The sequence below is a fragment of the Myxocyprinus asiaticus genome, chromosome 8, assembly GCF_019703515.2.
Source record: "Myxocyprinus asiaticus isolate MX2 ecotype Aquarium Trade chromosome 8, UBuf_Myxa_2, whole genome shotgun sequence".
Lineage (NCBI taxonomy): Eukaryota > Metazoa > Chordata > Actinopteri > Cypriniformes > Catostomidae > Myxocyprinus > Myxocyprinus asiaticus.
In genome coordinates, this window is record NC_059351.1 from 44,467,982 (window position 1) to 44,492,980 (window position 24,999).

At 39.0% G+C, this 24,999-nt stretch overlaps 1 protein-coding gene across 2 annotated transcripts; it reads left to right on the top strand.

Moving 5' to 3' along the window:
• The first annotated feature begins 380 nt into the window (after nucleotides 1-380).
• On the top strand, nucleotides 381-24,694 carry LOC127444872 (eukaryotic translation initiation factor 5B-like). Of its 2 annotated transcripts, XM_051704469.1 has the most exons (25): nucleotides 431-496; nucleotides 796-850; nucleotides 5,576-5,695; nucleotides 5,772-5,859; nucleotides 8,223-8,862; nucleotides 10,185-10,396; nucleotides 10,479-10,629; nucleotides 10,722-10,814; nucleotides 10,933-11,019; nucleotides 11,609-11,677; nucleotides 11,832-12,109; nucleotides 12,216-12,323; nucleotides 14,149-14,259; nucleotides 14,355-14,422; nucleotides 14,509-14,650; nucleotides 14,739-14,870; nucleotides 15,832-16,014; nucleotides 16,100-16,261; nucleotides 16,504-16,635; nucleotides 16,897-17,028; nucleotides 17,247-17,323; nucleotides 17,414-17,578; nucleotides 20,874-21,012; nucleotides 21,242-21,403; nucleotides 23,630-24,694. In XM_051704469.1, the coding sequence occupies exons 1-25, from the start codon at nucleotides 490-492 to the stop codon at nucleotides 23,735-23,737; spliced, it is 3,621 nt and encodes a 1,206-aa protein (XP_051560429.1). In that variant the 5' UTR covers nucleotides 431-489; the 3' UTR covers nucleotides 23,738-24,694. The 2 variants fall into 2 exon arrangements, with proteins under 2 accessions (XP_051560430.1, XP_051560429.1); XM_051704470.1 differs by lacking the exon at nucleotides 796-850 and having other exon boundaries at nucleotides 381-496.
• The last annotated feature ends 305 nt before the right edge of the window (nucleotides 24,695-24,999 follow it).

Consider the following 24,999-nt stretch of genomic DNA (forward strand, 5'->3'; position numbering starts at 1 on the left):
TCAACTAGCGTGTTACGACAGTAAGTCACCGTTTGCGGATACAATACAAATGCATGGGGAGAGCCGTAAACTGACACCATCCTGTCGCAAAATTGTCCTTGTCTTCTCTAAAAAAAACAGCAATTTTATTGTAGCAAACTCCACACATAGTTAATTACAAAAGTGTTGTTTAGTGTAAAACTGTCCTCTTGAAGATTAGAGGGCAGGTGGTCAATTAATTCAGTGATGCGCTGTTTCCTCACAAAAGCAGTTTATTCAGCACACTTAAGCATCTCCACCATAGACATCCATTCAAAAAGAACGGCCTCTTGTCTCCTTGCCAGTGTGTTACCCCTAACTAGAAGCGCTCTGGCGGTGCGCAATTACTCATCCTCAAAGAGCGCATGCGCAATGCGAGCACGACCAACTTGATGTGCTAACACCGACTACGCCGCACCGCACAGGTTACAGCCACACACATAATGGGGAAGAAACAGAAAAATAAGGAAGATGACGGGTAAGTTAGGGCATCGGCGAACACGTGTCTCGCACTCTGTTGACAGCACATTGACCGTGTTGTTTATAATTGTGACTGGTACAGTGTAATAAGACATACTGTTAGCCACTTGGCTAGCCTCTGATGGGCATGAGTTCATGTGCTGCTGTTGCTAGGCCTGTACTGCTCATCTGCTTCTCTGTCACGAAACTGATCATATAAATAGAAGAATATTATCAGAGTGTTCTGACATTTATTGATACAGGACTGGACACCGGGCTGATGGGGCGGTTTAAACTAAACACTGTGTATTTCTCCAGTTAGTGGCTCTACTATCAGGCATGAGGAGGTCTTGTCATTGGAGATCCACCAGCTGTGAGTCTCAGATTAGTTTCAGATCACATCTGCTGTCATATCAGACTGTGTTTAAGCGCCATGGCCTCTGTATGTTACATGCAGTATCTGATCTGTCATCGCCTGGCAATGCAACCTCATCCCTTTCCATTGTGCTGCCTTGCTGTTCTTTATTGTCTTCAGTAACACGCTTCTCTATGGGATGGCAGCGACCTTTGTTCACGTAGAAAGAGTGACCATAAGGAATCTGAAGCTCTGGGAATGTCGTTCTCCTCTTTATGGGTGGATATCTGCTGGATTGACCTGGAAGAGTTTTCCCATTAGGATCTAAGGATGTGAACAGGTTGCAATTGATTGTTTTTGTCAAACTTGCAAACACAAAGTTGGGGACATGCCAAACTTTTATTATAAAACCTTTTTTATAATGATTATTTATATTGAATTTGGTCCAGATTGTATTTTAGAGTTTAAGGTCCACTTATCTGGTTTTGGATTCTGCAAGGTTGTGTCATCTGGGAAACCAAATTTTAAAATGGTGTTTTCCAGGCCTGGTAAATCCATGGTTGCAAGGGTAGATCTGGTGCAACTTTACCCACTCACAACTATGTGTTTAGCTTACAGTTGTGCTCAAAAGTTTGCATACCCTGGCAGAAATTGTGACATTTTGGCATTGATTTTGAAAATATGATTGATCATGCAAAAAAAAACAGACACTGATTGCAATTTAAAAAGCCACAGGTGTGGGAAATTAACCTTTAATTGCCATTTAAACCTGTGTGTGTCACCGTGTGTGTCTGTAACAAGGCCAAACATTCAAGGGTATGTAAACTTTTGATCAGGGCCATTTGGGTGATTTCTGTTACCATTATGATTTAAAAAGGAGCCAAACAACTATGTGATAATAAATGGCTTCATATGATCCTGTCTTAAATAAAAGACGATCAGTCATATTCATGATCAGTCATATTTTCTTTTTTTTTCTCCCAATTTGGAATGCCCAATTCCCAGTGTGCTTTTTAAGTCCTCGTTGTCGCGTAGTGATTCGCCTCAGTCCGGGTGGCGGAGGACGAATCCCAGTTGCCTCCACGTCTGAGACCGTCAACCCACACATCTTATCACGTGGCTTGTTGAGCGCGTTGCTACAGAGACATAGTGCGTGTGGAGGATTCACGCCATCCACCGCGGCAACCATGCTCAACTCACCACGTGCCCCACCGAGAACGAACCACATTATAGCGAACACGAGGAGTTTACCCCATGTGACTCTACCCTCCCTAGCAACCGGGCCAGTTTGGTTGCTTAGGAGTCACTCAGCACACCCCCTGGGATTCAAACTAGCGAGCTAGCGATCTCCAGGGGTGGTAGCCAGCGTATTTTTCCACTGAGCTACCCAGGCCGATCAGTCATATTTTAAAAATCAATGGGTATGCAAGCTTTTGAGCACAATTATAAATCAACAAGAATGAAGCAGAGGTATCCAGCAACACTTGGGGTAAAATATACACATTTAAAAAATAACCGACGAAGGCCTATACTTGCTGAAACATGTTGGTTTATTTTACTACTTTAATTTAAAGTTTTTACCACAAGTATTGCTGAATATCTCTGCTTTATTCCTGGAAAAGTAATGGAAATTAAAAAAATCTTAGAAAGGGAAATTACATCATTAAAGGGATAGTTCACCCAAAAATTTTAATGATCTCATCATTTACTGGCCCTCATGTCATTCCAGATGTGTATGACTTTCTTTCTTCAGCAGAACACAAACAAAGATTTTTAGAAAAATATCTCAGCTCTGTAGCTCCGTTCAATGCAAGTGAATGGTGATCAGACCTTTGAAGCTCCAAAAAGCACATAAAGCAGCATAAATGTAATCCACATAAATCCAGTGGTTAAATCTATATTTTCAGAAACTATATAAGTTTGGACAAGAAACAGATCAATATTTAATTTCCTTTTTTACTATAAATCTCCAACTTTGACCAGCTCTGACCAGTAGGTGGTGATATGCACGAGGAATGTTAATCGCCAATAACAATAGAAGAATGTGAAAATAAAAGTGGAGATTGATAGTCTAAAAGGACTTATATATTGATCTGTTTCTCACCCACACCTATTATATAGCTTCTGAAGATATAGATTTAAACACTGGAGTCTTATACATTACTTTTATGCTGCCTTTATGTGGTTTGGTGCTTCAAAATTTTGGTCACCATTCACTTGCATTGTGTGGACCAACAGAGCTGAAATATTCTTCTAAAAATCTTTGTGTTCAGCAGAAGAAGGTCATACACAAACATCTTAGATGGCATGAGGGTGAGAAAATGATGAGAGAATTTTCATTTTTGGGTGAACTATTCCTTAAATACATATTTGAGTCCAGAGCAGCATATTCAGTATTTCATAGGCTAAATATAAGTAAAACTTATTATAGTGATGTCTGATTTGTAAACGAATCATTCTTTTCAGTCAGTTCATTTCGAACAGGTTCACAAAAAAACTGAATGATTCATTAGCGAATCTGTCTGAAAATAAATTAAAAAAAAATCAATGTCCACTAATCACAAATGACTAGAAAGCTTATGGAAAAGTCATAGATATGAATTGGTCAAAAAGAGTGGGAACACTTGATATAGTTCATTCTCAAATTGTTCTTTTTTTCCAGTTTGGTACTTTTGTTTTACAAAACTTCTTTCTCATTTTCTTTAATTCTATAGTTTTAGTTTTCAGTTTTCTTTTTTTAGGTTTGAGCATCAGTAATGTTGAGGTCACTGTGGAAATGTAGGACAGGTAGTGCTCCTGGTTTGACCTTTGTTTTTCTTGTTTTTCCTCAGTGAACTCAGTCTATTATAGCTTCTCCAATGGCTAAATTTAGTCATGTCTGATGCTGAGAAGATCAGATGATGATCTTAACATTAGTTCTCCGGCCTTGCAGGAGGTGGTTAAGTTAATTAGCACCCTAATGAGTTCAGATTCACAGGTCAGATTCTCCAGCACTGGTGGTTGCTATGCAGTTCCCTGTTCCTGTGGTGCCAATGATATCGTGAATGAAAGACTTTTTCAAGTCCAGTGTGAAAATCATATTACCGCCATTTGATAAGGCCCTGTTTTAGGTCAAAACCTTTTTCCACTTCCGAAATCTTTTCGCATTTGGTAAACATACCTCCATCTCTCCTCCATTAATTCATCTCTCCATCAACTGGTCTTTCATCATCTGCCCTGTGTTTGCTAAGGGCAGCAGGTTTGTATGAATGAGGGTCCTGCCCTGTGGTGACCGACCCTTTGAATAGTACTTTTTCCTTGCTGATGCAACAGACATGCAAGAAGGGTTGTGAGCTCCACTATATAAGCGGCACAAGTTTCTCTCTTCCTTACTGTTGTCTTTCCTGTAACAGGTAAGGTGGTTAACATCAGATCTTCAATATGCTCAGTCTCTATTTTGTTGAGGTGTGGAAATATTGATGTGCTTTTGTTGGTTACCTAAAGAAGTTTTTATGGTGGTGTTTTTGGTTTATTTTGTCCTAATGGAATTTTTCGTTCACCTGTTGTGAATAATGTTAGTTGGTTTGGTCATAGTGTAATGTAAAGCAGACAATGGATGTTGTTGTTTCCAAATCTCTGGTGACATATGTGAGCTATCCTGGCTCATTGCTTGGTTAATGATTTCTGGTGGTCAGTATTTACTCTTAGCCTAAGTGTTTTATGGCTTTGTACGTGTCATAACCTAATTTTCAAGTCATCAAATTTTGTATGTACTAATGTTATTTGTTAATTGCAATATTTAATATTAAATGAATGGATTAAACCTGCATTTACAGTACCTCATTAGTAGAGGTCGACCGGTAGTGGATTGTGCCGATACTGATAACTAAGTTGGTGAAAAAGGCTGATTAATCGGCTACTAGTTTTTAAAATGCAAAACAATAATGTCTTGGTCTTTCCTTATTGTTATGGGCAGAGGCTACAAGAGTCCAAAATGAATAAAATCCCAGATGCAGTTTAATGTGCAACCAAAGTTCCAATAATAGTCAGAAGAAGAAAGATTTTGTGCAGAATGTGGGACTTTTGAAGGTGCACTCAGAAATGTTTTCTCTTTTTGGACTTACGGTGACACCTAGTGGTGTGGATGCAGCATCATTCAAAATCAATAGTTTTCCTCATCTCATGTGAGTGGTCATGATTTTATACATATGTTTCAAAATTACAATTCAATGACGGAGACTTGGCTCCTTTACAATGCTATATATTTACCAAATTAGCTTTTTATAGCTTAAATATTCACCAGAGGAAGAGTTTGATATATATAGATATTTCACCAGATGAGGATCTTGATGAGAAATAAGATTTTTCACAAAATATGAAGTTGGAGACATTGACAGGGCACATTTCCAATAGTTGCATTTTTATTTGAATGCCTTCGTTTCAATTTAGAACACTTAAATATCTAATCAAAATAAATATGCATTTATGTGAGAATAAAAATATGGATGGATATTGTCAATGATGAAATATTTAGATACAGCAAATCCCCACGTGATTGTTAATCACGAATAAAAAAAAAACTATCTGCACTGATTATTCTGTAAAACCGATTAGACTTATGCAAAGAAAAACCTATAACCCAATTGGTTGTAGTTCAGTGTAGTGCTTGTAGCATTGCAATTGCTTGTATACCATTAAAAAACACAGATGTATTTTGTGAAAAATTAAACAAGCATGTTTCATTTATCTGTCTGCTTTGCATAGTGCCAAAGATGATGGTGTTGACATCGATGCACTTGCGGCAGAGATTGAGGGAGCAGGAACAGCCAAGGAGCAGAGCAAAGCAAAGAGCAAGAAAAAGAAAGGAAAGAAAGACGACTTTGAGTAAGTCTTCATGTCTCTCTGACACTGACAGAGTCGAAAGTGTTTGAGCATTACTGATGAACTGTTTGTCTTGCAGTGAGGACGACATCCTGAAAGAACTTGAGGAGCTAACAATAGAAAACCAAGAAGTAAAGTCTAAAGAAGCAGTAAAAGAAACCGCAAAGGTATTCTTTAGGAACACAAACTGATAACAACTCTTTTACATGCCAACATGCTAGCTGTTTGAGAACCATTTGAAAAACATTTGAGAACCACTGTCTTATAGTTACATTGGAGGAGGTACAGTACCAGAGCCATTTTTAGGAACCTGAATATCACATAGCCCTGTTCCATCGAAATTGTGATGGTTCTTATGCCGAGCTTGTACTCCGCTGGTTCACAGCCGGGGCAATCTGGAGCCTATCGTAAACCGACCGCGCATTTCCACTGACCTGAGAGCCGAACGGTTTCGTAACGGGTTACTGTCTACATGGTAGTTTCACATGACTACCTCAAACATAAACAAAGATGGTGCGTCACAGTGTTTTTGTATACAGCTTTTACTCTTTGTTTTTGAGGACATATTTAAACATGCAGATTAATGCAATTCATCGTTATTACATTGCTCAACAAGATTGTCAGAGACGACATCTACGCTAAAGACGACAGGTAATGTAATTACATTATATTGTATGAACTATGGCTTAACTTGCTAAGTTCTGTAAACTGTTACAGTGGAATCATTATTAACATTGGTGTAGCAGATGGTTGTATTTGTATTTTTGTCATAGCATATGATATTATTGATTGAGAATCCCACTGTTTTACTTAACAGATGGCCATGACCTTCCAAACTTAGTGAGTGGCTGGTCAAAAATCCCCTTACAGAACAAAACAATGCACAAAATATGATGACAGCAGTGTAAGAAAAGCTAACAAAATTGGCAAATATAACAACTAACTGAGATCAGCTGCAGAGGACACCGGTGATTCACTGTTTGTCACGAGTTTTACTTGCTGAATTCAATGCCCCAGTTAGTTAGCAGGCTGGTCGGTGTCCGAGTCTAAAACATCATTGCTCCATCCACTGTTGCTTTTGCTTATGTCCTTCTTATGGTCCCTGTACTCCCTTAAGTGTTTTTCAATTTGTCTATGATTTGGTCAGTTGTCCGATTGAAGGCGGCGTGCATCATTTTGTGCTGTATCTTCATTCTTGTAGAGTATTTTTCTTTTGCGATCTCTCTAGTTTATCTCGGATCTTTGTAAATACCATATCACAAGTAGAGCACTCGTTTCGTCATGTAACCTGAACGCTTTTGATGTCTGATAATTTTGTTGTTTTTTTATTGTTGTTATAGAGCAGTGGTTCTCAACCCTGTTCCTAGAGGCCCCCCAACACTGCACATTTTGTACACTATATGGCCAAATGTTTGTGGACACCATATGTGCTTGATCAACATTTGATTTCAAAACCTTAGGCATCAGTTTCCCCCTTTGCTGTAATAACAGCTTCCACTCTTTTGGGAAGGCTTTCCACTATACTGTATGTAGTAACATGGCTGCAGGGATTTGCTCTCATTCAGACAAGGCTATCATTGAGGTCAGGAACTGATGTTGGTCGATGGGACCTGACTTAATGTTGCTGTTTCAGTTCACCCCAAAAGTGATCAGTGGGGTTCAGGTCTGGGCTTTGTGCAGGCCAGTCAATTTCTTACATGCTAGACACAGTAAACCATTTCTTTATGGACCTCACTTTGTTCACAGGGGCATTGTCATGCTGGAACAGAAAAGGGCTATCCCCAAACAACTGCTACAAATTTGGAATCACACAAAGCCCAAGCCATTACATAAAGAAACATTAAGATTTTTCTTTACTGGATTTAACGGAGTAACCAAATTTGTTAATTAGAAGGGGGTGTCCACAAACTTTTGGCCATATAGTGTATATCTCCCTTTTTTGACACACCCAATTCAGGTCTTGGAGTCTCCACTAATGAGCTGATGAGTTGAATCAGTTGTGTTTGATTAGGGAGATATCCAAAATGTGTAGTGTTGGGGGACCTCCAGGAACATGGTTGGGAATTTCTGCTATAGAGTAAAGAAGTACTCATTGCTGCAGACGGTAGCTACTGTAGTTGTTTGGGAAAACTTTACCATGGTGACGAAACATTATCCCGCCCTCCATCCCCTGACATTATCGGTTCCTGCATAGAGACCAGCAAGCTTTTGGGGCTGGTGCGGAACCAGTTTTTCGGCCCCGGAATGGCCTTTTCTGCGGTGGAAATGCACGGAACAGTTCGAGAATTCGCACTGGCCCAGGAAACTGCACACAAACCATGTCGGTGGAAAAGGGCTTATAGACACTTGGGGATGGGCTCTTTTGACTTTGGACAAATGGAAATTGCAAGAACAACTTTGAGACCACATAGAAACGTGCTTAAAACACTCTAGTTTGAGCTATATTATGTGACTTCCTTATAGAGCAGATGTTACCATTTAAGAGTCTCATACCATTGACAGCCTTGTTTCCATTTGTTTTCCCTCTTAGAAATCAGATTCAGTTGATGACACCGAACCAGAGCCCTCTCTGACTAAAGCAGACAAGAAGAAAGCCAAGAAGGGTAAGAAGGCGAACCTGGAGGATGGGGAGGGTGATGAGGATCAGGGTCAGAACAACATGGAAAACAACCACAAGATGAAAGATAAGAAGGCAGTGGTGACTCCTGCTCCTTCTGGTCTTGCTTCAGACTCTGAGGACGAGGGCTCACGGTCACGGCAAAAGCCCAAGGCCAAGAAAAATGGCTGCCGAAAGGGTGTGTCTGACTTGGAGGACGACGATGAGGATGGTGGTGTGAAAAAGGGTGGAGGAGGGGCGGGTGACGACAATGAATCAGACGATGATTCCCAAGTTACACGCAAGAAAAAGAAAGGCAAAGCAAAAGCCAAGCAGGACAGCGATGTAGAGGAAGGAGAAGAAGGGTCCTTCAAGATGAAAACGGCAGCACAGAAGAAAGCGGAGAAAAAAGAGAGGGACCGGAAGAAGAAAGAGGAGGAGAGGGCCAAGCTGAGGGCCAAGAAAGAGAAAGAGGAAGAGGCCACAAAGGAGGAAGGGAAACCAGCTGAACAAACAGAGAGCAAAAAAGTTGAGGCATCAGTGGAACAGGATGGAGCTGATGTCCAGGGAGAAGGTGCGTTTTTCCAATTTGAGTCTAATTTTGTCAATTAGGTTTAATTAAAAATGTTTAATGCAAGAACTAAAAGTAAAAATCAAGTCACTAAATGAACAGAATTTTTATTTATATGCAATAAATATAATACAAATTTATGAACAGCAGTATTTACCTACATAGGTTTACTAAACCATTTTAATGCACGAGAAATCCCACCTGGGGACTTACATGAACATTTTTGAGTGAATTGAATTAGACTTTTGAATCAATTCGTTGAAACAGACAGTTTGAAATGATTCACAGAAATGGATGGAATTTACCAACTCTAATGCCAGTTTTGTTACTGAAGTTTAAGTCCGGGACATTTTTATCTGTTTGTTTTTTTATCATCTTTAAGTTCTCGCAGGTCGCATGGTATTGCTCTTTAGGTAACTGAAAGGGATAGTTCACCCAAAAATGACAATTCTCTCATCATTTACTCACCCTCATGCCATCCCAGATGTGTATGACTTTCTTTCTTCTGCTAAACACAAACAAAGATTTCTAGAAAAATATTTCAGCTCTGTAGTTCCTCACAATGCAAGTGAATGAGTACCAACATTTTGAAGCTCTCAAATGCATCCAGTGGTTAAAGTTATATCTTCAGAAGAGATATAATAGGTGTGGGTGTGAAACAGATCGATATTTAAGTCCTTTTTTACTATAAATTCTCCTCCCTGCCCAGTAGGTGGCGATAGGCATGAAGAATGTGAATCGCCAAAAACAAAAGAAGTCTGTAAAAGTGAAAGTAGAGATTTATGGTAAAAAAAAGACTTAAATATTGATCTGTTTCACACCCACACTTATATCTCTTCTGAAGATACGGATTAAAAACACTGGGGTCGTATGGATTACTTTTATGCTGCTTTTAAGTGCTTTTTTGAGTTTCAAAGTTTCGGTACCTGTTCACTTGCATTGTGAGGACCTACAGTGCTGAAATATTCCTCAAAATCTTCGTTTGTGTTTAGCAGAAGAAAGTCATGCACATCTGGGATGGCATGAGGGTGAAATAAGAGAATTTTCAATTTTGGGTGAACTATTCCTTTAATTGGCAAATATAAATCACATTAAAATCATCTCAATATTCACAATGTCGTTTAATTTTATGCTACAGGTAAAATGATTGCAAATTTATCAGGAATATTCAATATTTTACCCAGTCCTAGTGTGAGGTCAAAAAATTATTGTTATTTGTCATCTAAGATGCCCCTGTTTTAATAAGTCTTGCCAGTTTAGTTATCCGTGATCACTGTTTGTTTATTCTCAAATTTATTTTCTTCTCTCCTCTGCCCGTTTTACAGAAGAGGCTGAGGGGGACAAAAAGAAAAAGGACAAGAAGAAGAAGAAAGGAGAGAAAGAGGAGAAAGAGAAGAAAAAGGGCCCAAGCAAAGCCACGGTGAAAGCCATGCAGGAGGCACTGGCCAAAATGAAAGAAGAGGAGGAACGAGCCAAAAGAGAAGAGGAGGAGAGACAGAGACGACTGGAGGAGATGGAAGCTCAGAGACTGGAGCAGGTTAGTGGAAAGAGAGACGCTCTAGAGCTCATGTCAAATGCTATGATTATGATCCCTTCATCTCTGAAACCTGCATCTACAGGAGCGTCTAGAGGCCGAAAGGAGGGAGAAGAAGAAACAGAAGGATAAGGAGCGTAAAGAGAGACTGAAGAAGGAGGGAAAGCTCCTAACCAAGGCCCAGAAAGAGGCTCGAGCCAGAGCAGAAGCCACACTGCGAGCGTTGCAGGCTCAGGGTGAGAAATAGATTTTTCTAAGTCAAGATAATGAAATTATATATTTTTTTTTTTTTTTGTTTTTTGGTCTGATGTTGTTTGTTTTCTCTAAGGTGTTGAAGTGCCATCCAAAGATGCAATGCCAAAGAAGAAGCCTGTTTACTCTGATAAGAGAAAAAAGAAGCCAACAGCACAAACACCTGAAGGTTAGTATTTTCTGTCGAAACTACTGTTATTTCTTGCATTGTGTATTTGACTGCAAGTTTAATCAGTGGTAGCAAAACATGGTTAAAGACATTTTGACGTTTCATTCGCTTCTGTCAGAAACTTCAGAGGTGGCATCACCAACATCAGAGACACCTCAGCCAATCACAGCAGAGATGGAAGTGGACCAGTCTAAAGTAGAGCCAGGTAATGACCAATTACTGTCAGCTTTGCTGGATTTACCTTGACTGAAGCTTATATATCAAGGGATAGTACACCCAAAAATGAAAATTCTCTCATCACCCTCATGCCATCCCAGATGGGTATGACTTTTTTTCTTCTACAGAACACAAATAATGATTTTTAGAAGAATGTTTCAGCTCTGTAGGTCCATACAAAGTGAATGCGTGGCAAAATTATAAGTGTGGGTGAGAAACAGAACTTCTCCCTGCCCAGTAGGGGGCGATATGCATGAAGACTGTGAGTCACCAAAAACATAAGAAGAAGAATGTAAAAGTGAAAGTTAAAATAGCGATTGACTGAGCAGGGAGGAGACTATAGTAAAAAAAAGGAGTTAAATATTGATCTGTTTCTCACCCACACCCATCATATCGCTTCTGAAGACATTGATTCAACGACTGGAGTCTTATGGATTATTTTAATGCTGACTTATTTTAATTTTGACAAGTTTTGTCTGAACTTGTCTACACTTCAGTATTTATGGTTGTAAGAAAGGATGATGGCATTAAACATTCTTACTTTAAAACTTTGGATTGATAAATTTCAATTTTAACAGTCAAGGAGCCAAAGGTGGAGACAGCTGATTTAGATGACTGGGAGGCAATGGCCATTGACGAAGAGAAAGGTGAGTGGTCTTAGAGTCTTTAAGTCATGACTAATGATCTTACAAATATAGCATGCAGAGATACTAAAAAGTATTATACTGTGTGAATGGGAAAGGTACATAGCCATTATTTGTTGCAGTGGCTGATTAATCAGACTTTCATTTGCACTCACAGAGATGAAGAAGGTTCACATCCAGGTCAAGGAAATTGCTACAACTACACAAAAACCTGCTCAAGACCAAGAGAATGGCAGCGAGGAAGAAGAGGAGGAGGAGGAAGAGGAGGACGAAGAGGAGGAGAGCGAGGAAGAGGAGGAAAAAGATGGCAGCAACAAGACGGCATCAAACAAAGCAGGAAAAGAGCCGAGTTCAGAGTCCAGTACCGAGACCGAATCCGATGATGATCGAAGCAAAGAAGAGAGACTTTACGACAAGGCCAAGAGACGCATAGAGGTACATGCAGCCCAAAAGCACTTTGGTACAATTCTCGACTTGCAATATACAAATTGCACAGGTCCTTGTTGCACGACTCTTGTTTATTGTACTGTTTTGTGTTTAGAAACGGAAGCAGGAAAACCTGAAGAACATTAACCTGGACAAGCTCCGAGCTCCGGTAGTTTGTGTACTGGGCCATGTTGACACTGGAAAAACCAAAATCCTGGATAAGGTGTGTTTGAAAGTGCCTTACATGGACTTGGAACATCTGCTTAGGCCAGAAACACGAAAAACAGTATAGCAAGTGTAGTTGTTGTTGCATTCCAAAATGTCAGACTGCTATTCAAAACACAACTTGAGTACACGTTGCATTCTCAACATTGCCACAAGAGGCGCTAAAGAGGCGAGAAAAGTGTGAACTGTCCACTTCTAAATTTTCTCTTTCAAGCCAACTACTTTAATGGCGGAGCAAAAATTTGAAGAGAATTTTGCAGAGCAAGTAAGATGAAGTCAGTATATTTATAGCAACTTACCAGAATAATAAGGCATCCAGTTAAATGGCACAGATGACTGAAGGTGACTCTATCGCCCCCTTGAGTACTGAGATTTGTTCCCGCCACAGTAATGTAAGAATGCACGTTACGCATGTTCAACCGGACTGCGCGTTGGCAACGAGGTGGCCAAATGCTCACATTTGCGTTCATGTATTTACTAAGAGTATGTTTCGACTTTTAACATGCGTTTATGCGATACTTTCAAAAGGCTGTGCCATTATACTGGATATGTTTTTACTCAGGTAAGTTGCTATAAATATATTGACTTCAAACTGTTGTTCTGCCATGACAGTAGCTGACTTAATGCTCCTAGGTTGTTTAGTAAAGAGCGACACCTTGGCTGTTTGCGGTCATTTTTGACCGGAAACAGTAAGAGTGTAACTTTTTTTTTTTTTTTTTTTTTTTTTTTAGGAAATAACATTTCTTCTTCCCTGAAGTAATAACAATAAAATTATGCACTTCTTTTGTAATTGTATGCTGTTTAGTAATTTTCGCAATTACACCATTCATTTGCATATAAGAAAATGTATGTTATTTTCTCTTTGGTAAAAACCTAGATTTCTATAAGATGAAGAGAATATGTAAGTTATTGGGGGAATATTGCTGATATCTGTTGGATGAAAAAACAATTAGTAAGGGATAATGCACAGTCAGCCGGTTGTTATCCCAAAATAAACCCTGACAGAGTGATCAGGGCCCTGTTCTTGTATCAGCCTAAATGGGTTTATTTTGGGATAACAACCGGCTGACTGCATGTTATCCTGTTTATTACATGGCTACTAACCAAATAAATAAATACATGAACATAAAAAATGTATATGCGTTGAATTTATGTAATTATGCAAGAAGAAATAAATCGATGAACAGCTGAAATCTATCTCCGGTTTGCGTCAGAGTTCTGTTGTGTTTATTCTGTGCAAATAACCGTCTGACCGCTCATCCAGCTTATTGCAAGACTACTTTTCAAGAAAGAAAGAAATTCACATGAAACATAGATTTGAGATGAAATTATTTTATTAGCTTGCTTGTATAGATCGCACATTGATATGAGAAGCAGGAACAATGGCTCACAATACGTGGATGTGCGGTTGTTACAGAGAAATATCACACCATTAGATGGTGCCATTGACCAGTCAGAATCGAGTTTTCCAGAGAGCCATGTAATGACATGACTAAAGTCATGTCATGACAATAATAACCAGTAGATGGCTGCAGAGAGTGTGTGGCCTGATTGCTTGTGTAACTTAATTTTACATTTACATTAGATTAATAATTGATGCATTTTTATATATATTTAGACATTCATCAAACTTATTTCTCAAAGTTTAAAACACAAAATTCCCTATAGAAGTGGACAGTTCATGCACTTGCATTGAGTAAGTTTCGGCCTTTAGACTTGAAGACCTCGGTCAACAGTCAAGTACTAATGGAACATTTGTTGAGGTGATGCATCTGGGTGGTATTTGTGTGTTTAATGTTGTTTTCCTCTCCTCTGTCCATTAGCTTAGACACACACATGTTCAGGATGGTGAAGCTGGTGGTATCACACAGCAGATCGGTGCCACAAATGTTCCACAGGAAACCATAATGGAACAGACCATGATGGTGAAAAACGTGAGTGCCACCTTATGTAATGCCAAATACTCTTATTCTATTTTACCTGTGACATTTTTAAGTGATTAAGGAGTGTGTGGGTTTATTTATGTCAGTTTGACCGGGAGAACGTAAAGGTTCCTGGGATGCTCATCATTGACACACCTGGTCACGAGTCCTTCAGGTACAAACTAAAGTTAGTTGAACAAAACCTACAGTACATTCTTGGCATTTAAACTGTGCTTAATGGTGCTCTTCTCCTCCCTCCAGTAATCTTAGGAACAGGGGAAGTTCTCTGTGTGACATCGCAATCCTGGTGGTGGATATCATGCATGGTCTAGAGCCGCAGACGCTGGAGTCCATCAACCTGCTTAAGGAGAAGAAATGCCCCTTTATAGTAGCACTTAACAAGGTACCAGATACTGAGCACTGAATGCTAATGAATACTGATGATTCCAACAAATATTGAATAGTGATGACAAATTATGTTTATATCTCAGATTGACCGTCTGTATGACTGGAAGAAGAGTCCAGACACAGATGTGGTGGCCACACTAAAGAAACAAAAAAAGAACACCAAGGATGAGTTTGATGAGAGGGTTAAATCCGTTATCGTTGAGTTTGCTCAGCAGGTCTGTTTGCTTCACCTTCTTAAGTGTTCATTGTTGTGCTAACTAATAAATGTTAACACATGTTAGTAGTTGGCATTAGAGGTTGACCGATTGTGGATTTTGCAGATACCGATATCTAAGGTGGTGGAAAATGCTGATAACTGATTAATCGACGATTTGTTTTTAAATCGATTTATAGATAAGTCTTTCCTTACTGTGATGGGCACAGACATAGAGGCTAGATGTGGTTTATTTCAACCAAAATCCTAAAAATAACCAGAAAAAATTAATATTTTCTGCATAATGCAGAACTTTTAACTATAAACAAGCCCAAAATTCACCTGGGACTCTTATTTTGAAATGACGGAGACTTTCTTCCATTACAATGCTGTATATTTAAGTATTTACCCAATTTAGATTTTTACAGCTTATATATTCTTCAGATTTTGTATAGAAATATTTAATCAGGTTTTTTATTATTTATAGTTGGAGATAACTATATTTGTGCTGATGGGCCACGTTTCCATATAATTGCATTTTCTTTGTATGCCCTCACTTCAGTTTATAACACTTGATTATCTGATCAAAAAAACTAAATATGCATTGAAGTGAGAATAAAAATATGGATGAAAATTTTCAACGAGGAAAGATTTAGATGCAGCATATTGCAACGGGGCATCAGTGTTTGTTTTTATTGCTTTTATTGCATGCTTATTTCACCTCTAGAGGCCGCTGTTATACTGTAGAGCCAAGCCGTTTTAACTAGAATCCTCCAGGGCCAGCCACAGAGGAATAAAAGAAAATAAAGAAATACTGGCAACTATTGGCATAGATTTTTACCGTGAACCGAATGTTCCACTAAGCAACTATCGGCACCGATTAATTGGTTTAAACTGATAAATCGGTCTGCCTCTAGTTGGCATACCATTGAGTTTAGTCAAGTGCAACTTACTTGTCGTCCTTTGTTGCTTTGAATCCTCAGGGTCTTAATGCTGCACTGTTCTATGAGAATAAAGACCCTCGTACGTTTGTGTCCCTGGTTCCCACCTCGGCCCACTCGGGCGACGGGATGGGGAACCTCATCGCCCTGCTTGTGGAACTCACTCAGAGCATGCTTGTCCGCAGACTGGCCCAGTGTGATGAGCTCCGGGCCCAGGTCATGGAGGTAAGGGTCCCGGTGCGTTAAAGTGCTTTCCTCTTATATTCAGACATAATAATATATCCTCTACTGTCCATCTCTCATATCTCAGGTAAAAGCTCTGCCAGGCATGGGTACGACAATAGATGTGATCCTGATCAACGGCCGTCTGCAAGAGGGTGACACCATTATTGTCCCTGGTGTGGACGGACCAATCGTCACTCAGATCAGAGGGTTGCTCCTCCCACCACCACTCAAAGAGCTCAGAGTTAAGGTATAATATGCTTTATTTGTTCATCTCTGTGAGGAAAAGGGAAAAAAATTTGAACATGCATGTTATTATGTTGTCTAAATGATGTGGCATCTTTATGATAAAATTGGCTAAATTAAATATTTATATTGGGGTGTTGTGAAATATGCAAATCTGATCTCTTTTGCATGGAGGACACTATAATAACTATAGTGTAAAGTCTTGGATCGGCCACATGTTTTGTCATGCTTTGGCTCTGTGTTCAGAATCAGTATGAGAAGCATAAGGAGGTGTCCACGGCTCAGGGAGTGAAGATCCTGGGGAAAGATCTGGAGAAGACGCTGGCAGGTCTGCCCCTCCTCGTCGCCCATAAAGAGGATGAAATACCAGTGCTGAAGGTAGCCACAGCTTTTTGCAAACCATCACACTCCATCATATATTTTTGGGTGACTTTGTCTTTCTCTACCTTCCTCTCTTAGGATTTTTCAGAGTTATTCAGTGTTCAGATCTTCAATGTGATGATACTGTTCTCTCCTTTTTTGTTTTGTGATTTTTAGGCTATAATAGCCAATGAAATTGATGCACTGTGACTTGCTCCTTGTAATATTTTTGTGTATATCCATTCCTACATATTTATAAATGTTTGGTTTACTATGTAGGATGAGTTGATCCGTGAGCTGAAGCAGACGCTGAATGCTATAAAGCTGGAGGAGAAGGGTGTGTATGTCCAGGCCTCCACCCTGGGATCTCTGGAGGCTCTCCTGGAGTTCTTGCGTACATCCAAAGTGCCTGTAAGCCTGGTTTCTAATTCTAAATGTTTCTCAATCCTTTATGAAGAAATGAACTAACGTTTTCAGATACTTTGAAACAGACATGCTTACTTGACAAATGAAGCATTAATTCAAAATGACCTGTAAAACTAGAATGTAATAAACAGTATTCTTTGATGTCTAGATTCATAGGTGTCTAAGTCTCTCTCTGTTGTTTACTGTACATCTCTGTCTATCAGTATGCTGGCATTAACATTGGTCCCGTCCACAAGAAAGATGTGATGAAAGCATCCACTATGTTGGAACATGATCAACAGTATGTGTTCTCAATGATACCCAATATATCTGTCCTTAGGAGACTGTCACAATGCTAATATTTTCTCTCATTCTCTGTCTCCTCCTGCAGGTATGCAGTGATCCTGGCGTTTGATGTAAAAATAGAGAGAGATTCTCAGGAGATGGCTGACAGTCTTGGTGTGCGCATTTTCAGCGCTGAGATCATCTACCATCTGTTTGACGCATTCACCAAGTACAGAGAAGATTACAAGAAACAAAAGCAAGATGAATTCAAGTGAGTTAACAATTGCCCTGATTCTTCCTGATTTGTTTTTACACCAATATATAAAATACACTTTTTAATTTTTTTTACATTTGAATAACCATCAAAAAGGTTATAGCATCCCAATATATTTTTAGGTCATTGTAAATCTTATACAGATGAACATTTCATGAGGTATGTTTCTTGTCAACAGACCTTGTCCCTAAAGTCTATTTGGATACCTAAGCCACACTTAAAAATGTCTAAATGTCAGTGCATTAGATAAGAAAATATCAAACCAAGTTGCATTTATTTTAAAGAAAGATATCACAAGCATTCTTTACAAGGAAAATGTTTCACAGGAAGAAGTTTGTTAGGTGTAAAGTTATGAAATACGGAACCCTTAAGAGGACAAGGCTGACACTGACTACCACCCTTGGAGTCACGAGTTCGAATCCAGGGTGTGCTGAGTGACTCCATCCAGGTCTTCTAGCAACCAAAATGGCCCGGTTGTTAGAGAGGGTAGAGTCACATGGGGTAACCTCCTTGTGGTCGCTATAATGACGGACAGGCAGCAGCTTGTGAGACTGGGGAAACTCACTTCCAGCACCTGTACAATCAGCACTGGTGCCCCCCAGGGATGTGTGCTCTCCCCACTACTCTTCTCCCTCTACACCAATGACTGCATTGCCAAGGACCCCTCTGTCAAGCTCCTGAAGTTTGCAGACATCACCACTGTCATCGGCCTCATCCGAGATGACGATGAGTCTGCATACATAAGGGAGGTTAAACAGCTGGCTGTCTGGTGCAGTCAAAACAACCTTGAGCTGTACACGCTCAAAACGGTGGAGATCATTGTGGACTTTAGGAGGAACCCCCCAACACTGTCCCCCCCTCACCATTCTAAACAGCACTGTGGCAGCAGTGGAGTCATTCAGGTTCCTGGGCACTACCATCTCACAGGACCTGAAGTGGGAGACTCACATTGACTCCATTGTGAAAAAGGCCCAACAGAGGTTGTACTTCCTTCGCCAGTTGAGGAAGTTTAACCTGCCACAGGTGCTGCTGATACAGTTCTACTCAGCAGTCATCGAGTCTGTCCTCTGCACTTCAATATCTGTCTGGTTTGGTTCAGCTATGAAATCAGACATCAGAAGACTATAAAGGACAGTTCGGACTGCTGAGAGGATTATTGGTTGCCCCCTGCCCCTCCCCCCTTCAAGAACTATACACTTCCAGAGTGAGGAAAAAGGCTGGAAAAATCACTCTGGACCCCACTCACCCTGCCCATTACCTTTTTGAACTGTTGCCTTCTGGCTGACGCTTTAGAGCTCTGAGCACCAGAACCGTCAGGCACAGGAACAGTTTTTTCCCTCAGGCTATCTATCTCATGAACAGTTAAATTGCCCCATTGAGCAATAACTATGTGCAATAGACAGTTTAGTCTTTATTATATTTATCCAACACATCCAACATCTTCTGCCATTTCATTCCTCTAATAAAAAACAAAAAAACATTTGCACTGTACATTACAGATTTGTATTAGATTTGCACTATGTATGTGTGTGTGTATGTACATATGTGTATAATTATTTTATAATTTTTTATTATCTATGTCTTGCTGCTGTTTTTGTATTGTTTTTGTAGTGTTATACACTGGAAGCTCCTGCCACCAAGACAAATTCCTTGTATGTGTAAGCATACTTGGCAATAAAGCTGATTCTGATAATGTGGTTCACTCTCGGTGGGGTGCGTGGTGAGTTGTGCGTGGATGGCGTGAAGCCTCACACGCGCTATGTCTCCGCGGTAACGCGCTCAACAAGCCACGTGATAAGATTGACGGTTGCTCTGGTTGACGGTCTCAGACGCGGAGGCAACTGAGATTCGTCCTCCGCCACCCGGATTGAGGCGAGTCACTACGACACCACGAGGACATAGAGCGCATTGGGAATTGGACATTCCAAATTGGAAGAAAAAAAGAAAAAAAAGTGGACAAGGCTGGATTTTTTTTTTCTGATATAGTTTTGCGTGCCCTCGCAATAGTTTACGTTCCCTCACAATAACTTTTGTGTCCTCTCGCAATAGTTTTGTGTTCCCTTGCAGTAAATTTACCATGGTTTTACTATAGTAATATTGTTGTAACCATGTAGAAACCATTTTTTTGATAAACTATAGCTTTTCTATTCTAGTAACCATGATAGTTCTATTTTTTATTTATTTTTGCAGAAACATGGTTTTACTGTAGTAATACTGTACTTACCGTTATTGTAGGAACCATGTTTTTTTGCAGAAACCATGGCTTACTATAGAAAATACCAGGGATGCAAACTACTCACCTTTCAGCTAAAGTCACCTTTTCTGAGGCTAATTTGCCCAAATTGTCTGGTAAAATGTTCTACATTTCTTTGTTAAAACCACTTGAAAGGGTTACTTTAAGCTTAAACCCATAAAAAACTTTAAATGCAACAAAAAGCTTTAAATACAACAAACAAATCAAATAAAAATAAACAGTACATCTGGAACACCTGCTATGACTCACCTATTCTGCATCCCTGAATATTGTAGACTGAATTAACCATAGTTTTTGGCAGAAGTCATGATTTTACTCTAGTAATATTGGAGTTACCATGACCGTAGTAGGCTGACCTTTTTTTTTTTAACTATGATTTTACTATAGTATTATACCGTAGTTGTAACTATGAAAAGGAACCATGTTTTTTGGGTGGAAACCATGATTTTAATACAATAAACTGTATCCATACAGTAACTGTGGTTTTACTATAACCCAGGGGTTAAATTGAGCCTTCGATTCCAAAAAGCACATCACCCGATTTTAGGTTACCCCAGCTGAGAAATCCCAATTTAACCCCTAGATTTGTTTTTTTGTTTTTTACAAATACCATGGTTAAACTATGGTTACTGTTATAAAACCATGGTTTTACATTTTACTACAGTAACCATAGTTAACTATTTGTAGTAAAACCATAGTAACCACAGAAGTATTTCTTTCATTAATATTTTTGTTTTTATGTATTATTACTATGGTTTCACTATGAATACCATGGTTAAAATGTGGTTAATGTAGTAAAACCATGGTAAATTTATTGCGAAGGCACGCAAAACTATTTCAGGAAAAATGTCCTGCCCTGTCCACTCAGGGGCTCCGTAATGAAACTGTTCAAAATTAAGGGTTAGTGAAAGTTAAGGTCAGGAAAAGAATGTGTGGCTGATCTTAAGTTGTTTTTGTGTATTCTGCTGAAGAAGAAATAATCTCTTCTGAATGTATGCAGTCTAATTCCTGTATGTCATTATTTTGTTCCTCTTTCAGGTACATAGCCGTGTTCCCCTGTAAGCTGCGTATATTACCCCAGTTCATCTTCAACTCCAGAGATCCCATCGTCATGGGCGTCACCTTGGAGGCTGGAGTGTTAAAAACAGGCACTCCACTGTGTGTGCCCAGCAAAGGGGTAAGAAAATTAGACAATGTGAGTGTGCATGCGTGTTAGTGCAACAATGTAAAAAAAATTAATGCAAATTACTTACTCTACCAAGCTTATTCTACATTCTTCTATTCATGTAATCTTTGACTACATTAATTGTAAAATTTTTCTGTTTGCTTTGCTAAATTTAAATCTTAATTTGTATTTCTGTTGTTTGCATGAATACAGTATGTCATTCACTCTCTCTCTCTCTCAGTTTGTAGATATTGGTATTGTTACCAGTATTGAAATAAATCATAAGTCTGTAGATACCGCTAAGAAAGGACAGGAGATCTGTGTGAAAATAGACCCGATTCCTGGAGAATCTCCCAAGATGTTTGGCCGACACTTTGAAGCTGTAGACATCATTGTTAGTAAGGTATGGTCTCGCTTCAACCCAAAATACATTTATTTACATTTATTAATTTAGTAGACACTTTTATCCAAAGCGACTTGCAAATGAGGAGAACAATAGAAGCGATTCATCCAAAGGGAGACGGTAGCAACGTGCTGTAATACATGTTTCAAAAATTGCTTGGAGAAGTACACCTAGCGAGGAAGGTGAGAGACAGAAATACTGCCACTTAAGTTCACTCAATCCCAATGGGTTGGGAGCAGAGAACTGAAAAACGGTATGACTGAAACACACTCTACGCAAATACGTGAGCACAGATGCGAGGGCTTGGCCACCGCGTTGCCAACACCCGGCCTGGTTGAACATGCTTTACGTGCGTTCTTGATACTGTGGCTGTACTCGAGGGCAACAGAGTTACCTTCAACCGTCTGTGCCATTAAACCAGATGTGTTATTATTCTGGTAAATTGCTATAAATATATTGCAATATTCTTTTCATCTGTTTCTCTGCCTTGACAGTAGTTGAACTGGAAGAGAAAACTCAATGTTGAAGCGGACAGTTCACTTGTCTCGCGCCCCTTGTGGTAACGTTGAGAATGCAACGCGTAGTTGCATTATGAATTGACCCTTCGCTAAGCCCTGCCTTGAAAGTGTTTCTGACCAATCCTGTCTTAGCAAATGTTGCCCCGCAGCCAATTCTCTGACAAGCGTTTGCCTTTTTACAATGAGAACCAATGGGAGGAATGTATGTTTGAGTAGTTTTAAGCGGGATTTTATAGAAATGATCCAAAAAATTTAAAAAAAACTTTGTTGCTGGGTCACTTGTAATAGTGACACGAGGTACCCAGAGAGGATACACACAGTGTTTTTTTTCTTTCTTTTTAAAAATATCTTTAAATAAATCTGGAGAAGAGCATGCTATGGATTAAAGCGTCATTCCTCATTCCCAAATGAACATCTATAACATCAGCGAGGACACCTACATTTCCTCCAAGGTAAATCAAAGCTAGCAACTTAACATGAATTAGCTTGCGTATTGATTCAGGTCTTAGTGAATAAAGAGTTCACAGCATCAAAATGAGTGTGTAATGAGACGTTATAAGCAGTTCTTTTCACTTACACTAATGTTATGAGGTTTGTTATCGCTATCAAATGACGCTTTTCTCTTTTTATGTGACTGTGATGATCGTTTGCCTCAATTCCGATTCAAAGTCTGCTCAGTTTTCAATCAAATTACTGTGAAATTTAACAATTTATAAAAATAAAAAAAAGTCAGATAAATATGCTTTACAATGCCACTCTTCATTCCAGCCCATGTAATAATAATATCCATTCCGTTTATGGGAATATTTAGCCAAAAACCACGCCATTCACGGCAATCTTCCATTTATTCCTATGGGGAGCTCTCCAGAGCCTGTCAGAGCAGGCCACTGTAACCAAGGGGGGCGGAGCTTTGCGAACGGTCAATTGCGGTCTGACACATCTCCGAACGTGACGATGCATTAAATCAAGCATGTGTTGCAAAATGCGTCTGCGTTCACGTACTTGTGTAGAGTATGTTTCGGCCTTTATGAGCTGGTTCTCTTGAATCCACAAAGCAAAAAAAAAAAAGTGCGACCAGTGTTTTTCGATTCCCAAACAAATGACACTCAGTGTTGAAGCTTTTGATTCTATGCAGCAAAAAATACAGTGCTGCCTCCCGAACTAGTCACTCATATCCGCCAGTTCTTTTTAGTGAATCAAAAACATACTGAACTGCAAGGCATTAAGTTTATCGTGTCTGAATAAAATGAACCAAGAATTGTTACCGTGTTTTGTATAAAAGGCTCTTGAGTCTTTAAATCTAATTCTGGATGGTGGTTAATATGACAATGTAGGTACAGATACACATTATGAGTATTGTTTGTAATTAGTGCAGTTTTATAAAAATTCATAAAAATATCTTAAAGTCTGTGTAATCACATCTTTTGGAAGAATATGATCTGTTCAAATATGAAATGATCCTCTAATTTGTTAACAGGCTGTTGATGGCAGTAAATCTAATAATAAGTGCGTTTCTTATTTCCAAATGTATCTTCCTTAAAACTACTGAAATAATTGTGTATGGAACCAGAATCTTTATCAGCGCCAAGAATTAGTAGTGTTTTTTTTTTCTTCACTTGTTATCATCTGTATGCTGTCGGCCCCTCTGGCCTATTAAACTGGATTGGCATATAAAAAAAAAAAAACTTTATTTGCTTTGCTTTTGCAGATTACGCGTCAGTCAATTGATGCTCTAAAGAACTGGTTCAGAGACGAGATGCAGAAATCAGACTGGCAATTAATCATGGAGCTGAAGAAAACCTTTGAAATCATCTGAACACATCAGTGACTGTGACTGATGCTAGATCTCAAATGACCCCCTGTGCACACATATACACACTATACATTGTGCACTCCTAAGATCACCTGCGATCACGGAGTCATCAGTGTTGCTCCAACGTTTAAAGACATTTGTACACAGATACAACCTTGCATAGTCTTGTTTTGGGAACTAGTTTCTTGTGTGTGGTCAGGGGTGAATATTCACACCACTCCCCTTTTCCCCTCCAACTTGTATTGGGTGGTGGGGAGTGTTTATAAAATGAAAAAAAAATAAAAAAAATAGAAGAAATGGAAGGAAAGGAAGAAAAAAAAAATGTTTTTCTGTGAGAAACTGAACCTATTCCCACTGTTTTAAACAGTGACAAATGTTAGGAAATGTTAAGACAACCTTTACAACTATTCCAAATGTGCCTGTTTTCTCTTATCAATCGATTTTTCTTTAATTTCATGAATTGCCCCTGTCAAAGTTGAGCTGCTGATTTGGTCCTGAGATCTGGTCTTAGATTTAGGCTGAGGTTTAAATCTAAGGCTATAATGCTTTCACAGATGACTGCTGGAGGCTGAGATTTCATTATTTTAATATAAAAAATTATTACCTTGTCAGTATTCTCATTTTTGGAGTGCAGAGTTCTTAAAGGTCCTTTTAAAATGACCCCCCCCCCCCCATCCATCCTCCTCCCAGGCAGAAACCGTCTCTCTCTCTCCTCCTCCTCTTCCTCTTCCAGGTTTCCTTTGTACCCAGATACTTTTACCCAGAGTGTCAACTTGGAAGAAAGGCATCTTTTACTCATTTTGAATCGGATATGTCAAAGAAATGGCCTATTTATAGATTCTGTTCTCATCTCAAAGGTTTTTGATTTGGTAATGATGTAAACTGTCAAGAAATGTCCATGTCATATGAGAAATTAAATTGAAGGATTCCACAATATTTACCAATAAATCAAGCGTTTTTAAGTCCTTTTTATTTTTTTTTTGACGGGAGTTCTCATTCACCATAATGCAAAAAAAAAATATATATATATTATTTTAATTGAAAAGCAGAATTGTGAATATATTATGGTATGCTGATTTTTTTTATTTAAAAAAAATTGTGTTCGGACAAGATGATTTTGATTATTGCAGTATGAGAATGCTTTTTTCATATTATAGGAATGAGTTTTTTTTTTTTTTTAGCATAGTACAGAGAATTTGCAAGAGAAGTGCTTAATTGTCAAAATAGTGTCACAATGCAAAAAAATAAATAAATAAATAAATCTT

Bases quoted from the DNA above. Each gene is read 5' to 3' on its own strand.
- LOC127444872 (XM_051704469.1), top strand. The intron at 5,696-5,771 runs GTAAGTCTTCAT...TTTGTCTTGCAG, and splicing joins GGAAAGAAAGACGACTTTGA to TGAGGACGACATCCTGAAAG. The intron at 16,636-16,896 runs GTAGCCACAGCT...TTTACTATGTAG, and splicing joins ATGAAATACCAGTGCTGAAG to GATGAGTTGATCCGTGAGCT.